Source organism: Gallus gallus, chromosome 4 (genome assembly GCF_016699485.2).
Source record: "Gallus gallus isolate bGalGal1 chromosome 4, bGalGal1.mat.broiler.GRCg7b, whole genome shotgun sequence".
NCBI classification, from domain to species: domain Eukaryota; kingdom Metazoa; phylum Chordata; class Aves; order Galliformes; family Phasianidae; genus Gallus; species Gallus gallus.
The window spans coordinates 74,451,087-74,468,445 of record NC_052535.1 but is presented as its reverse complement, the minus strand read 5'-3'; the positions used below and the strand labels follow the sequence as shown (position 1 = coordinate 74,468,445).

The 17,359-nt window shown below is 36.8% G+C and overlaps 2 protein-coding genes across 31 annotated transcripts in view; one reads left to right on the top strand and one right to left on the bottom strand.

Annotated features, from left to right (window-relative positions):
• The window catches only part of PACRGL (parkin coregulated like), a 38,956-nt gene extending 23,493 nt beyond the window's left edge, over positions 1-15,463 (top strand). The window contains exons 9-14 of one of the 12 annotated variants that reach the window (XM_040699426.2): positions 4,629-4,718; positions 4,827-4,924; positions 5,833-6,823; positions 7,391-7,518; positions 9,248-9,339; positions 13,013-15,463. The gene's annotated coding sequence lies outside the window, so the exon portion shown is untranslated. Of the gene's footprint in view, positions 1-4,628; positions 4,719-4,826; positions 4,925-5,832; positions 6,824-7,390; positions 12,866-13,012 lie in introns of those variants that run through there. The other 11 variants (XM_040699425.2, XM_025149909.3, XM_040699423.2 and 8 more) reach the window with 11 other exon arrangements.
• KCNIP4 (potassium voltage-gated channel interacting protein 4) overlaps positions 1-17,359 on the bottom strand; it is a 382,096-nt gene that overhangs the window by 9,388 nt on the left and 355,349 nt on the right. For all 19 annotated transcript variants that reach the window (NM_001396136.1, NM_204555.2, XM_046939866.1 and 16 more), the window contains 2 exons: positions 8,107-8,176; positions 3,614-3,684 (listed from right to left, as the gene is read on the bottom strand). In NM_001396136.1, the coding sequence (NP_001383065.1) occupies positions 3,614-3,684; positions 8,107-8,176 (141 nt within the window). The remainder of the gene's footprint in view (positions 1-3,613; positions 3,685-8,106; positions 8,177-17,359) is intronic.

Genomic DNA, 17,359 nt, shown 5'->3' with positions numbered 1-17,359 from the left:
CTTTGCAAGAATGGGTTTCCTCCTTCCCTATTGCATCAGTGCATTTGGGAATCATACACAGATTAATCCAGGCACACTGCCTTTGTCTGAGTGCTCTCTGGAGTTCTCCATTTCAGGAACTATAAAAAGGACTTATCGTAAAAGGAGTCTGTGGTAAGTTGAATAAAGACCAGTTAGGACAGGATATCTTTTCTACATATTTAATTTCATACAATTTAAGAATATAACAATAAAACAATATAAAAATGGAAAATCAGATTCAGTGGTCATAGACTGAATCCACACAGCATTTTGGGCTAGATCTTCATACAGAGAAAGGCCCTGGATGGTGGAAGGCATGGAGCATGCCAGGAGTGGTGCAGCTACGGTAGGTGTTAATCTAGAGATGCAATACAGAAAGCTACAGTGGAGCAACACTATTTAGGGCAGCAAATAAGCTCACATCGAGTCTACCATGGAAGCACACCAAGTGTGAGTTCTTTGATATTTGCCTTCACTCCTTTTCACAGCTCCTATTTTCAACCCTCTAGCTTCCTACTGAGCCTCCCAGTACCTGTGAAGACTCTGATTACTGGGGTCAAACAGGGAATGTTAGTCACAGACAAAGTGGGGCACAGATGCAGTTAAGACAGCAAAGGTCACCAATTAACTGCAGGAGCTGCTATTGAGAGGAACTGTATTTATGTGTAGCTGCTTTACACTGCCTGGTACCAGAACTCTTGTGAGATTCCCACTGCCATGAGAAAAATTGGCTTATTTCATATATGGCATCAGCAAGGCTTTTGTGTCTTTAACAGAGAATCACACTTGAAGACATTCATTAAGCTCAGTGAATCTCAAGTTGCTGTCTTGGAGACAATGCCAGTTCATTGCTGTTGTTATTAATTAAATACCAAAGTTGTGTTTGATATTAAGACATAAAAGAAGACAATTCAAGGCAGGTTAATTCTGGACTCTCCAATAGAAATGAATTAGCAAGCTAGTTAATTAATTAAATAATGCAAAATTCTGAGCGAACAGTTGAGGAATAAAGTAATCAGGAACTCACCAACAACTTTACAAAGGGATAATTAATCATATTAGGAGCAACAGATACAGATTACCAATATTGTTGAGCATCTCCATTGCATTTGGCCAGCTGTTGTACTTTAAGGCACTGAGAATTAGTGGGATTACTGGGTGACTTTTCCTTTTATCAAGATCCCATTTAGAGCTCTAATCTGTATCTACAATAAACTCAGGGCACTGATTTGAATGTTTGCTTGTTTATTGCTTACATTAAAGCAAAACTACTTTGCATAACTAATGAAAAAATGACGTTAATCTCTAAATTAACAAAATTATGGTATAAGGAAGGATAGTTTCAAGCAGCTGGTTCTATGAGTTTGTTTTTATACTATGTAAAATGCTTCATCTGAAGAGTCTGACTTCAGAACTGTACAGATTTAGGGATGTGCAAAATTTCACATACATAGCAATCTCAATAAGCAGCCTTGTTCAATGAAGGTCTGCTTTTAATCAGTACAAGTTCTGCTAAAGTCCAATGCTTTGTTGGTAATTAAAAATGTGATGAACAAAGATCAAAAATCTAGAACAAATTCTCTTCCTTCTTTCCTGCAATTCTACCTACCACAGTGTCATAAGAAAAAAGGAAAGAGCAACAGACAAAAAAATACCCCACACGTTATATTTGTAGTTCTTTCAATACCATTTCAAATTTTCCTGTCCTTTTCACACAGAAGAGAGTCAAAGAGCATTTTTTCTTCACAGATCACAGATCTTTATACTGAACTGCATTTAGTCCTACACTGTGATGTAAAAAGAATTCTGGAATGAACCATTATTTATTCTCCAAATTTTTAAATCACGCCACTGTTCCTTTATTCTTTGTGCCAGTGGGTTTTGTGTCTTTTTGGTTTATGTGGGGTTTTTTGGTTTTTTGTTTGTTTGTTTGTTTTTGTTTTGTTTTTGGCTAATGGGAATTAACTAGCGTGTGGATTGGTATAGAAAAGATATGGTTGCATCTTAGATAAAAAGGATCAGGAAAAAAAAAAATTGATTTCTCCCATTTCATGAAACCCACAATTCACAGCTACTTTCAGACGGTTAGAGAACATCTAAACATTTTTAACGTTAGAGGGATGCTTTTAGAGTGGTTATTGTACTGTTTGAAGTATGAAGCTGCTACATGGCACGACGACACTGAAGCAGGGTCTTTTGACAGTACTAGAATTACGCTGGGCTTACAATTAGTGCAAATGAGATCAAAGTCTGGGTCACTTTATTCAAATTGATACTGAACCACAGTACACTGAAAATGTCTGTTCTGGCAATGATAAAAAATGCCGCTTCTTTTATTTTCCTATTTTCTTTTATTCCAAAGCCTCTTTTGTACATGGACCTGCTCTTTGAGATATTCAAATCCATTAAAAAAAGGCTTTACATCTACCTCATTTCTTAAGGCTTTCTCTTTGAGATACAAATGGGAACAAATAGTCCAGGAAGGTTACAAAAGCTTCTTTTGTGCTCATTTTCCCTAATGAAAACAGCAGAAATGTTTCTTAAATATTGATGCTAAAAATACTTTCCAGCTGCTGCTGCTGTTACTGATGTTACCAGGATTCCTTGTAGAATTAGCCTGCATACAGAAGATGTGAATAAAAGCTCAATTTCTGCTTCCGGTTTTACATGAAGCCCATTGATTTCAGCTGCCTGGAAGAAGGCAGATGGGGTTTGTGTTTTTTAAATGAATGCAAATAATCCCCCACAAAATGCTCTGGTTATGTTCCCAGCTGAGGTTTAGATATGCGATCACAGTGCATCTGTTTGGCAAGGATTCTTCCATATTACATCAATAATAAAACAATAAAAACTTTTTTAAAAAGATTTTCCTTCACATAATAAAAACATGTATAGGGCATTTAAACAAATTTACAGCAGTTAAATTTAATTCCAGGCCAATCTCAGGTTGTAAGGATACCATCTGTCTATTGAAAAACAAGCAAAACATTTAATTCTATAGGTTAAAGCAAGGGCTCCTTTTCAGCACAACCTGCTTTCATTTAACTGCTGCAGGGAGTTGCCTTTTTTGTCATGGTTTTGTGTCAGTGACGTCAGCCTTTGCAGATGGTGACATCAGCCTCAGCAGGGAAAGACAGAACTTTTAAAAACAGATTGGGCAGAAACAGAGGAAGAATTAAACATCTGTGCTTTTAAATACTATATATGTTTATAGAACCTTCTTCCGGAAATAATAGAGTGTAAAAGCAATCCTATTTTGTCTGAGTCATCCTCTTAACTTTAGCTGGATCAGAGTCTTTCTTATCTTGAAAGCAGGGAGAAAGATAAGGTTTCTGTTATGCAACTATTGAATAAGTTGACTTATCTTTTAATGGGCAAATTTACAAAAAATGTTGCATAGCATGCTTTGAGTTACATTTCTGGGATATACAACTGTAAAATAATAATGATTTTGTTACCATGTCAGAAAAACTTGAGTCTTTTTATGTGACCCATATAATAAAACCAGTCAAATTCAGCTTCACTGCAAAGAATATTAAAACATTAAGGAAAATGTAGAGAAAGATATAGCAGTGTCACTAGTGTCACTCACCTCAAAACTTACAGATCCATTGTGATCAGTGTCAAATGCATTAAACAGAAAATGTGCATAAGTTGTGGAATCTGAAATTTAAAACAGTAAAAATGTGTCATAGTAAGCCCATCTTCTTCATAGTAAGCACGCCTTTTTCATTTGATTTCATTCAGTGAAAATAATTATAGGAAGATGTATTTTGACACCAACTAAAATTAGAATTTCAAATCACTTTAAACTTTTTAGGGGGGGCAGAATGGAGGGAGTAAATTAGAAGTGTAAGTATATGTGCAACTACACTTGAAAGAAAATTCTGAAAATATAGGCTAGAATACCTGTATTCATTGTCATTACCACTGCTGCATGCAAATGATTAATCACTGAGATTTGAACAAGTGGTTAAGAAGTCATGTTATTGTACTCTGAAGCAGTCTGCGTCAATGGGAATGCTACTTAATCAGTTAAATGACCATGATGGGAGATCTTTCTCATGTGCTAAGGAAGAAAAATGTGTTCATTTGTCACTTTAAGTGAGGGAAGCAGGCACTGCCATCTGTGCACTTGGCACATGGCTTTAACTCTGGCAACAGGCACGTTGCCTCAGTTGAAGATGAGTGGGTCAGAAGCTGCTGCTGCTCTGGGGCTCTGCACAACAAACTGGCATAGGGACATGCAGCAGCTGAGGTTTCAGAGTCACTTCAGTGGCGTCTGCCACCCATCTGGCTGTTGAGTAGTTGTCAACAGCCACAGGTGAAAGACCCATAGCGGGGTTGCTGCTCAATTTCCATTTTACGAAAACTAGGTGCTTAAAAACCATGAACACAAGTGGCTGTGACTAACTGAAGTGGTCAACAATATTCTGAATGATGACTAAACAAGTGAAAAGGCTTAAGCCTTTTTGACTGTTTATCAACTCATTTTGGAAACACTATATACATACATATGTATATATATTATATGTATATATGTATATATACTATATACAGTATCCAGCATATGGTTTTGTAAGGATGCATCTTTCCATTTCCACCAGATTCCTTCCAAGAGACACAAACTGATCCAGGAGTAATATATTTTGAATAGAAACTCTAAACTATGCTTCACAGATTCAGAACAAGCATTGGTAAGCAACGTCTCTGGTCTTATTTCAATATGTTAATTTCATAAGATATAACTGTAATAATAACAAACCTTGCAGCTTTCAAACCTTGTGTCTGTTAACACATTTCAGGGAACTTCCACCCAGAAATTCAGAAATTCTATGGAGATACTCATTCACCCATCCATGATGCCAGCCATCAGTGTAATTGCTTAAGCATGACTTAGCAGGTAAATTTCCACTTTAACTGAAAAATGTAAACTTCTTTAATTAAAGTTTATGTTTAGAATTTTAATTCTCATATTTTCTAAAATCTACTGAGACATCTGTTGTACAACAATACAGTATGCAAGTCATCTTGAGAAAAAAAAATGACACATTATAGAGGCATAATTACTGTAAATTGAATTTTAAATACCTTCCCATTCTCTTGGCACTCATTTCTTGAAAACGTGTGAAATATTCTTAATCATTTTCTGTATATTTACACTTTGTTTGTGCATGTAATTTTAGTCTGAAATTTTGTCTTCAAAAGCACTGCAGGATGAGGTACTCTGGTGTTTTAATTACAGCTACTTAATGCGATCCCCATACACATCTTGAACACTAATCACTTCAGACAAAAGCTTTACTTTTCAAGTCAGATGTGTTTTCATTTCAGGGATCTGGTATAACTAGTAGGTTAAATAGATATTTTGACAGGTTGGGGCAGGAACAGATATTAAATCAGAATTCTTTTGAAATACGTTGTTAAAACACTTTAAATATCAGACCAAAAATGGTAGTCATTATATATCCGAGAGTAAGCATTAGAAAACCGTTAACATAATCTGTTCTTTTCTTAACTGATGAGCACAATAATTGCTCAATGTTTGGATTCCTATTTGTGACCTGCATGGCTGAAGAGCAAATCCCAGTGTTTTTTTCTCAGACAACCTGTTGTGTGTATGAAGGGAATGTGTGCATACTGGGGCCTAGTCATTCACCAGTATAGCACTGGCTTTCTCATTTTCTAGAAAGTTAAGTTTCTACTTTTCTACCATTTGGGCATGGAAATCTTTTCAGAAAGCTACTCTTGCCTTTTGAAATACATTGATTTTACTGCAATTCTACGTTATCTCCTTTGATACTCTTGTAGATCCTGTGTCCCTAGTCCTGGGGAGTCCTTGACAGCACTTGATGAAGTTGCGGGATGACACTGGCAGATCACAATTGCTGTGTGATTGCTTGATCACTCTAAGGCTTAAAATGTTACTCAACATCATTCCTATTGCTCAGGTGATATGAGCAGTTTCAATTATACATTCTGTGGTGCCTGTTTTTTTATTATGTGAACATTTGTGGCGCACATCTACATGTATGATGTTTTAACATGGGGACATATGAACACATTGCCAAAACTGAAAAGAAGCTAAAGATTTATAGTAATCTATTGGATTCTGGTTTTCTTAGGGACTCTTCTTCCTGTGTTTTCCCAAAGTTAAATAAAGAGAAAGAAAAAGCATATTTTCATTCCAAAAAGTACAGTACCACTGTCAGCTCTGAGTACTGTTGCCACTGCTGCCGACAAGCCACAGGATTTGCAGAGTTTGCTGCAAGACCAAGGCCAGGGGGGCTCATGCTGCACGGGCTCCTCTTGACCTGCCTGCAGCTTTGTCTTTGTTTTCCCTAGTGCAGCTGTGACAGCTGTTTCTCTGATCAGTCAGGTTTCTGAGGCTGATTGGTATCATTTTTGTGGTGCAACTCTAGAAACACACAGTTATTCTAGGCTGCAATGGCGTGGGTAGTATAGGAGGGGACAGGGCACAGGCTGGAACTGGAGAACCTACAGCCATAATGGACTCATCTGAAGCCAGGTGAAGAAACACAGATGTGGAGCTGGACAAGAGTGGTATGAGGGGTAGCAAGAAACAAAGAAATAGTAAAAGACAGCATATAATAAATTTAATACAGAGCTGAAAACCAGCTGAGAAAGGCACACGAATGATCCCAAGTGAATCCTAGAACAAAGACTGAAAAAGCACCAACAAAAGCATCATATTCCTTGTGGGAGAATTCTGCATCCTGATTCCTCCCTTCCTCACACAAATGATGCCACTCCTCTAAAGGCCCAGAGGAGCAGTGAACAGGTGAGCATAAGACAAGGAAATGGGGTAGAAAGTAAGAAGTGTCTATGTAGCAATTTTAATTGCATTAACGTTACTATTTCTTTGTAACAATTAGCTCTGGACTAACAGAGGCTATACTTTTGAGACTGCACTTACTCTAACAGTAAATCTTAGCTCTACTTGTGTAATAGGTGTTCTTTCTCTTTGCCCATGAACTGTTCTGAGTATAACAATAAGATTTTTTTTTATTATTCTTATAATTTTAAGTGCAGTAAAGGTGTAGTAAACCACATACAGAGAAGTTGTTTTCACCAGCCAGAGTGGTTAGAAAATGCAATATCTGAAACTGTAATTATTAGCTTGGCTTAAAAGCTTAGTGTAGAAATAATCAGTAAGCAGGTCAACTCTTCTAGCCTCTTGTTCTTCCCTATTGATTGTGCCTACTTGCTGAGGATTTCAGTGATGGTAATCTACATTGAATGCTGCTCTTTACCTTGTAGGTTTTTATTTAAAATGAAACTAATTGGGAAAGCTTTTGTTCCTACCAATTAAGTTGAGGGTTTTTTGATTTTTTTTTTTTATTTTAAGTTCATGAAAAGAAAGAGCTATGAACAGTCCCATGGTAGCATGCAAATCTCAAGAGTTGTGGGAAAAGATGAAGAGGCAGGACTGAAGAGCAGTAAGAAAATAGGAAGAGGGAGGACTGAATGGTAAAGGTAAGCAAAAGAAAATAGGGGAAAACTATTCAAACTAAAAGATAATCTGAGTTTTGAGGCAAAAGAAAAAGTTAAATGTTTTGTGTTGCCTTTATTGTACTGAAAGATAATGAAGAAAAAGAAATTAATGAAGGCCCTGGAAGCCGTTGCACTGACATTAAGCATAGCAAAAAAAAGCCCTGGTTTATGTAAAGAAACTCCATGAAAGTCAAGGGAGATCTCCCACTGATACTAGATTTTAATTTGACCCACAAGCCTAGTGCCCCCTACAGATTTCAATCCTACTGTGAAAGGTTTTGTAGAGTGAAAGAGAATGGAAAAGACTGCGTAGGAAATTTGAAAGGAAATAACCTACTTCAAAGATACCCAAATACATGTGGTAACTTCTTAACAGGAGGTTGACTTCATGTAGATGTTGCATTTCATTCAGAAACTTATACTTTTAAATATGTCCAATAAGTACCCCATGAGTTTAGACAGTCTGAGACAACAGTCTCTTAATTTGAATAGCGTCTTTTGTCAGACTTAGAAGTAAACAGACATTACCACTACGCATTGTTGTACCAATGAGGGCTGCTAAGTACTCACCTCCCTGTGGAAAGAACTGAGAGTAAATCTCTTTGAAGGTCTCTTCATTGACAACACCACTGGGACATTCCTGGAAAAAGTTAGAGGCAATAAATAAATAATGTGGAATCTGTTTCAAGCAAGCCCTGTGTTAAAAGACTACATAGAACACGTATGATCCTGAGAGTTTAACACACTGCAAGAGCATCTGCATTTGCAGTTCAGTCTCACGATCAGAATATGAAGTCATAGTGTACCTAACGAGTTATAGTTAATGTATTCAAAAAACTCCACCTCAGAAGGTCTTTCTCAAGCCTTGCAGATCCTTCTGCCTCTTTACATCTTGTTTATAAACTGAAATATGTAAGGAAGAACAAGCAGAATGTGTCACAGCAGGGCGTAGTCAGAGAAAACAAAGGGAAACAAAAGGGAAGAAAAGAGGATTAGAGCAGAGACCTTATAAAAATGACTTATGTAAAGAGGTAGGAAAAACAAGGAATAGAATATCAATTACTAAGTCGTGCAGTAAAAATCAGAGGCAAACTGTGGAGTCAAGTCCCAAACTTTCCAGACTGAGCAGATGATTTCAGACAATGCACATAATTTCCTTTTGCCTTAATTCCTTCTTCAATACAGTAGGTGAAAAAAAGCCTGGCAAGCTCTGTAAGACAAAAGTATGTCTGGAAACAAAGGAAGGGAAGAAAAGTCAAACAGTTAAGGTTCATATATATATATGTATGTATATATATTTGTCCACTGCTATGCTATTCCCACTCATATGTGATCCTATCCTGGAGTACTGGGCAAGGGAAATAGCTTCATATAAAGATAAAGAACAGTGTAACATCGTTTGCCAGTGTAATTGCAGCTCTTCCCGTGACAAATGACATTTCTATTAGATCAAATAAGGAACAAGAAGATATTCATAGCTTTGACAGCTTATGTGAAGAAACAAATAGTGTCATCTCACTAACTGAGAGATGATGCACTGCCTGAAAAAACCACATCAGATCTGTAGATGTTGGATTATTTTGACTGATGTCACCCTCAACCGAAATTTTGATTTATGTCACTTGCTCTCAGCCAAAATCAGACCTTAAGTTCCTGATAAGTAGGAGCATGCAAACACATAGTAAGAAACAATTCTATTTGATCAGAACAGGTAGACGAAGGGCAGGCATGGAGACATAAGTACAAAACTGTTTGTGTATGGCCACAGAGGCTGTCACTGATGGAAGCAGAATGAAAGCACAGGTAATGAATAACTTCTTGAATTTATCTAGGTTTGCCCTCTGTATTTACCTCTTCTCTTTGTCACAGCGTTGCCAGTAACAGCTTACATTTTCCATCCACGGAATGTAATTAATTTAAAACCTGAAATGTTGGCCAATTACCCTTAGAAAAAACAGCTAGTTTAAAACTTTTCTTTTTTTAGCTTGGACCTTTCTTCTGAGACTCTACAAGACTGCAAACAGCTTTTCCTTGTGCAATCTGAATCTGAATACATACCTAGTGAACATCATTTATCTCCAATAACATTCTTTTCCTGACTCATAAATCTGGCATTATTGCATTTATCAAGAGATTTCTCCATTTCTGTAAAAAGCATTTAATATTGTAATTGTTAAGTATTCCCCATGGCTTTATATCAAGTTATTGCTAACTTCTTCCATTGTACCAACTAATTTAAAAAAAAAATGTTTCTAATTTTTCATTTAACTCTTACGAAGCAATATAATTAAATAGTTTGAAAGAAAAACATTAGACATTTAAACCATTTTCTATATTCTTTTTTTTTTCCTCCATATATGTATAATTTATTTCGTTACAGAAAATTTGTTTTACAGTCCTTTAAAATTGCATTAAATTGCATTATGTGTTCCTTCTGGAAGAAAAGGAAAGGAGCATAAATTCATCTTGAACTGTTCTTCCTGAGTCCAGTCCTCTCTTCTTTAAAGAGAAAATAAGATAAACTGACAGAAAGAAGAGATAGAGAATAATAAATATGATTCTGCCTTTTGATGGTCTCTCCTGCTTGCTGTTTTACTGCTGGGAAATTACACCTCCAGCACACGCTCTTATGAACTACTCCAAAATCTGTAAATTATTTACAAGCTTCATGCCATCTAAGCTGTCTTTTTTTTTAAAGTATTTCTAAGAATATTGCACTGGGCAGATTTATCTCTACCACTTAATCAACACCCATTTTAGACAAGAGACAAAAAAGAAGAAACGGTGAAGTGCAGAAAAGGGAATAAAGCAGGAAAAAACACTAAGCTCATAAATTTGCCTGTATAATAAACATTTTTTAATGCTGGATTAAGTTGTATAACAAACTTTAGCAATAAAAATTTTAAAATATATTTTACTTACAGGCTTTTGCATGTCAACTTTCCCATCCAATTTTGTTCTGCTTAATTTCAGATATATGTTCATGTCTATCAACTTAATTGTCTCTGACTAACAATATTCTCTTGTTTTGCATACACTTCTATTCTGACTGAAAACTTAAAAGTACCATGAATGCATAATGTAATGAAAATCATACACATAATTCTGAAATATTCTTTAAAGTTGATTCTAACAAAACCCCCACAGCTCAAGCCCACAGTGGCTTTTCATAGTCTGGTCCAGTTCTTAATTTTTCATTTGAATATATCAGGACTTTGACAAAATCAGCATGAGAACATAAAAAATTGCCTTCATTTAATAACATAATCTAGGCCAAATTAATAATGAAATCCAGGCCAACATTCACCTCATGAAGTTCAACCAGAATTGCAACGCTCTGCATCTGGAAAGAAATTGTCCCTTGCACCAAAACAAGCTGTGAAGAGATTGGCAGAATGGCAGCACTGCCAAAAAGGACATGGGGTGACAGTGGATGTCAAGTTGAGTATGAGTCAACAAGGCATTCTTACTGCAAATAAACCACCTCCTGAGCCATGGCCCATTATTGTCTCTCCTTGTTTGTCAGAGTACTCCTCCCAGGGATGTGCAAAATCTGAGGAGGGCTCAGCAGCAGGGATGGAAGGCATGTGGTCAGTGAGGAGAGGTGGAGAGCTTGGGGCTTGTTTCATGTAGGTCCATGCTAAGTGATGAGCCAGCAGCAGCCTACCTGAAGAGCAGTAATAGCCAAGCCCTTGGTTGGGGCAGACAGTTTAACAAAATTCAGTGGCCACAGCCTGATTTTTGTGAGCTAACATTGGACAGATGGGAAAAGTTATTCTAGACTTCTTGGCACACTGAATTCAGATATGTTTGAGATAACCCCTAATTTTAGGGAGAATTTGTGCTGTTGATCAGCTTTGGAAAGTTGTTCCATTGTGTGTATAGGGCAGAGCTTTTCTATACACTCCTTGCTTCCAAAGCTGCATCTCTGCAAATTCATTGTCTGAGGTTTTTAGTACTGTATAAATTATTGGGAACAAGCCCACTGACACTTAGTTCATAAATTGCTCTTGTCTTGTTCCTTCTGCGAAATAAAATGTGTTCCAAAAGCAGCACATATGAGGAACAAAGGTACAAACCGTGCCTCTAAGGACAAGACAGGGACTTTGGTGAGAGATGTCTAACATGGTCTCATTATGCCTTGGAAGGAGAAAAACAGATAATGTCTCTCTGGAAGGGCCCTGTCACATCCTGACATGCAGGCTGACACATTGCCATTAACAGTACAGGCATACTAAAGGCTTTTGCTAAAATGAATGTGTATGTCAGCTGTTGTTCTTCAGCAGCTGAGCCAAACAGGTATTTGTAGCACAGATATGACCCTTATAAATCTTAGCAACTGCAACATTCAAAACCTAACTCTGAATCTCTGAAACTCAACAGCTTCTACATGTTTTGCCAACTCACATCAGATAATAGCGTTCTGCTGCTCAGTTAATGGCTCTGTAGCCATGGGCCCTTATGGAAAAAAAGCTGTAATCTCAGCAGCCAGGAGGGTGAGTGGTGACAAAAGCACTATGGTGGGTGTGGGAGGATGAAAATAATATAAAAAAGTTATCTCAAACAAGCAGTGACATGCTTAAAAAATGGTTTTGAGTTCGTTGAAAAAACTAATGTGATTCTAATTGCGGTGGTGATTAGGCTGATGGATCATTAAAACTGTATGTATCCCATGTTTAGATGGGGTAATTGGCTGAGCTGGGGAGGTAGATTTATAGTGCATGAAGTTATAGTTGTAGAATAAAAATAAAAATTACAAGTGACAAAATGCAACAATGGCATCACGATGATAATTTCCATCTCAAGGTTCCCAAGTGTTTAATTTTCCTTCCTACAGCTGCAAATCCACAACAGCTTGTTTCAAATGGCTCCTTGGAATGCCTGCTGATTATTGTAATATCACTGTTTACCTCCAACACAGGGTGACCAAAGGTGTTTGTTTGTTTTTCCCCAGATGCACCAGCTCCTCTGGAGCTGTCCCTGCTCACTTCTGTTTATATTTTATATGCATTTTGCTCCTGGCTGTATGCCGAATTCTGTTAGCTTGAGCAGACCCACGAAGGAGGGTATTATATTTAATAAATGCATATAACTCAATATGTAGTACATTCATTTATATTCCATCTATCACTACTGATTTTACTGGGGAATATCTTTAGTATTAAAAATATGTTTACCGGTACCAATCAGGCTAAGTTCAAGTTTTGACCACTGCTAGAACTGGATGCTGTGAATAAGTGTGTAACTTACTGTATTCTAAACAAAACAAAACAGGTAATTTTGTAACTCATTTCTGTACACTAAAAAAATAAATCTAACTCAACCTTGATGTATTTATCAGGAATGCATTTCAGTGCCAGCTTATTTTGAAGTGAGGAATAGTGTGATTAGCATTGTGTCCTGAAAGCATTCTTAGAATATAGGATGTTTTATGGTGTTTTTTTTTCTTGTTTGTTTTGTTTTGTTTTTTTCCCAGTAAAAAGGCAGAACACATATCAGAAGTGATCTTACTGACAGAGGGGCTGGGTGGCACTGCTGGCATTCAGATCACGTCATTTGGCAACACAGGAGAAACATCGAGAAGAGGTTGAAAAACTACAGCAGCTAAAAAAGTGACATAAACTCAGAAAGGAGTTCAAAGCAGATGATACAAACAAAATGCAGTTTGGGGCGAAAGAAGGGCTTGATTTCACACAGTCTGAAATGTACCTCAAAAGATACATGTAAAAGAGATGCACCGAGAAGCATCAGCTTATGAAGCAGCCTTAAGAAAATAATTTGGAGAAGACTTTTCTCTTAAAGTATTTGAAATGTGGCTGAACAAAGCACTGGGAATTAAGGCAGAGAAAATTAACCTAGGAAGAGTTAGATAGTACAAAAGATCTTTTCTCATTAGTACAGTTTTAAAATTTTCCACATTTGTGCTCCTTTTTTTCTGTTCCTTTGCTCTAAATACTTCTAGAAGAGGCACTAACAGAAAAAATGTGGAGATAGAGGAGCAGCCATTTTCATGCCACACTTACATACCACCGAGAGGGCAATGAATTCATGGAGACTGAGCTATAAGTATTGTCCATTAGGTGTTAGTAAAATTTCAAGGGGCTATGGATTAAAAGGAAAAGAATCCTGTCTTTCTAATCTGTTATAGATGGTCATTTCTCTGAAACAGCCTCTTTGAACAGAATCTTCTGAACCGTTGCATTGTATCTGGGCTCCTCTTTTTAAAATCAGATGAATGGCATTTAATTTCCTTTGTATTGATTTATCATTCAACACTTCCACATCAAATGGGTGCTTTGAGGAAGTTTTCAGGAAATCAACGCATGTATGAGATAATTGCAGTGACTGCAGAAGAGACACCTACTTTGGTTCTTTGATCAGGCAATTATATTCTTCCCCCCCTTCTGTGTTCCTCTTGAGCTATGTTATCTCTTGCTATAAAAGCTAGTTTGTCAGAGGTCTGGGGGTGGTGGGCAGGACAGCATCTCAAACTCCTCACAAAGGATGAATGTTGGTTTTATTCTTTATTCTATCTTTACACCTATCATTTTGAGGTATGGCCTGGTCTACAATATGACAGAACAAGCCCAGACTGTAGTCACCTTTCTTCTGAAAAGTTATTTAGGGAGCTGCTTTTAATTACCAAGAAACAAATGCATTTTTCTGACATCTGCCAACACTTACTCTAGGGAACATAGGACTCCAGCACTTGCTGCTAACCTACAAAAAACTATTTAAGTACAGGCTACTAATGGTATTAAGTAAGAAAGGCTCTCTCCCTTTCACATCATTGCCATGGACAGTGGCAGCAAAGACTGTGTACCTCCTTACTCAAAACGGGAAGATGAGCATAGACAGGCTTCAATAGTAAAGATTTTTCACTCCAACCGACACTGCCTTCATCTTTATGCCAGCTACCCATAAAATGAGCACCAGTTAACTTTCTCAGAGAGAGAGGATAACTCCTCAAACAACTCAGAATCATATTTTTTTTACTCTAATCAGTTTTTGCTTGCCATTATATAATTAAAATATTTTGCTAACTTTCCTAACATTTTAAAATTACATTCCATATTTATTTTAATTACTGAATTATTAGACAAACAAAGAACTTTCAAGTTAGTATGTATCTTTGAATGCCAGAGACACAGGGAATTGACTCAATTAAGGATTTTCTTTCCTGGTTCAGCTCAATTCATACTCCCTAATTATACTACATCTATTTAAAGTAGAACACATACAAAGTGTAGCACAAAATGTACTTAAAACATCATTAGAGTTAAAGGAATTTCATGTAATTTTTGTTCTAAAAATGCTTCCTGGAGTAAAATGAAGATTAATTAGTACATTACTGAAGACTTTCCTGCCTTGTATGAGTGCTGAAAGAGCCCGTACATTGATACATATGAAGATATTTGGAAAGTAGAAATTTTACAAGTCTAAACCACAAGGTGATTTCTGTATGACTTTTGTTTGCTTGTTTTCTTTTTTTTTTTTTGCATTTTTTAAATTACTTTTCTTAATAACGCTTATTGAAATTACTCCTATGAAAAATTTAATTCTAAGAAAAATTCTATTGCCACTATTAATATTCTTCTCATTTGTGAGATATTATCCCCAGCACAAAACCAATATATGTTATACGTATGAATATGTTTCTGATGATCTATTTCTAGCTTGAAGGATGTAAATTCATTTTCTCTAATGAATAACCTGCGCTCAGTGCAATGACATTGCAAACCATTGGTGTTTTTAATTTCAGTTATTGCTTCTACTTCTCATGGGGAAGGGACAGCTATAACCTCCTGCGTATTGAAATTGTGACTACTGTATTTGGTTTTTTGTTCGTCTCTGATTAGATTTCTCATCATAGTTTTCTGACCTGTAAGCTGTATAAATAAATAAATAATAAAGCCTTCAAAGCACATTTTCTTTATTGAAATAGTTCTTGTTTTACATTTTGAAAAATAATTGTGATGCAACTATATAGAAAAATGCTGTATCACAGACAGAAAGCAATGAATAAAAATCCTTCCTTTCAGTCCTTCCTCTTTATCCTAAACTGCAGTAGAATTTAGCTAATGTCTCACAGAGGCAACATCACAGGTTATTGAATTATCTTTTATTTCACATATGCTGCAGTGGCAACAGCCTGTATCTCTAGGAACATCGGGGAAACCAATGGACTTGATAGTATCAAATCTCATCTGACTGATCAAATCAGTCTCAATTGACATCTATTGGTGAGATATGTGTAAGAACTGTTCAAGCCCCATCAGGTAAAACTCAATGTTTCTTGTTTGAATTTAGTGTAATAAGAATTATAATGCTGCTTCCCAGTGGCACAGCAAAGTTGTACAAGGTTTTAAACCTCCCACTGAAAGATACTCCAACAGTGAGAGGCTTCTTCCCACCCCCTGCTTACTATGGCAGTTTCAGAGGAAAACAAGCCGAAACGGAGGAGCTGGCCCACATCCAGTATCTGTGACTTCACACAGTAAATAACAATCAACACTTTGGCTGCATTTCCCATGCAGTGGGCTGGGTGCCAGCAGCAGTTTTAATCAGCGCCACTCTTCATTTAGCGATGCCCACTAACCACTGTAATTTTTAGTCTCCTATTATTAGCACTGGCACTAAAGCAACAGTAAACAACATGACTAAAGACTTGAACTTAAAAGCTCACCCCAAAGCCTGACAGATCAAAACTTTATGGATGAGTCCTTGGCATCTGAGAGGTGCTTACTGCTTCTGTCCTTGTTTGTCACTACAGGAGGGCATTTTACAATCCTGACTTCACAAATAGGAAGGAACTATAATTAAATTAAATGTAGCAGAACCCATGCTTTAAACACTGAGCGATGCATTTTGCTGTAAACACTTGGCAAAGACAATGTACTTAGACTCTTGGGAAAAGCTGTAAGGAGGCTAGCACCACCTTTCATATATTTCTATGTGAGTGGTTTAGATCACATTCCTTCAAACCAGCTAAGAGAACTTAGGTGAGCGCAGCAGAAAACCTCTTGCCAGCAAACGCTAATTGCTTAGGTTGCTCGCCCTTAAGCCCTCTCAAGGGATATCCCTGAAAAGGATGGAGGACACCATCAGTTCCTACCAGCAGTATCAGCGTATATGTCAACACCCTACATTTAAATCATGGAAGGCTTTATTTTACGTTTCTTACATGAGGAAGTTAGGATTTAGGAGCTCAGCTGGTGCTTTTGTTAGTTATTCTAACATTCTTGTAGACTGGAAAATTCACTGATGAGGGAACAATACAAACAACCTTTTACTAAAGGGTCTGATGCTCTCCTGTTAGCAGATTTACACAATCTTCTACAATTACTAATATTGCATAACCACTATGGAAAGTTAGAAAGCCTGAATTTAGCACAAAGTATTTATTAAGTGAACTCAGTGTGTCAGGGATAAGACAAAAGAACTATGTTTTGTTTAAAATTCTGTGGGTTTTATTTTTTTAAGTTTGTCAGAATCAACTGTTGGCATTAAGTGCTGACACTGTTTTAATCATTAAATAAGAACACTGTGGGTTTTGTATTCCTGAGACACATCTGAACATAAGACAATCAGCTTGAAAGTCTGTCCTAACTCATACTGCTTCAGTATTTTTCTAAGAGTGGCAGCTCTTTGTTTTTTGCAAAGGCGTGCCATGGTAAAGACAGACAGATCAATATTTGGTTAGTGCTAGCTATGATGAAAAACACTGAAGAATTTCAGCTCCTACAGAATCCTGTCAGCTTGCAGAAATGGCAAAGAGCATAAAATTTAATGCAGTGTAGGTTAGAAACTGGAAATCAAACAC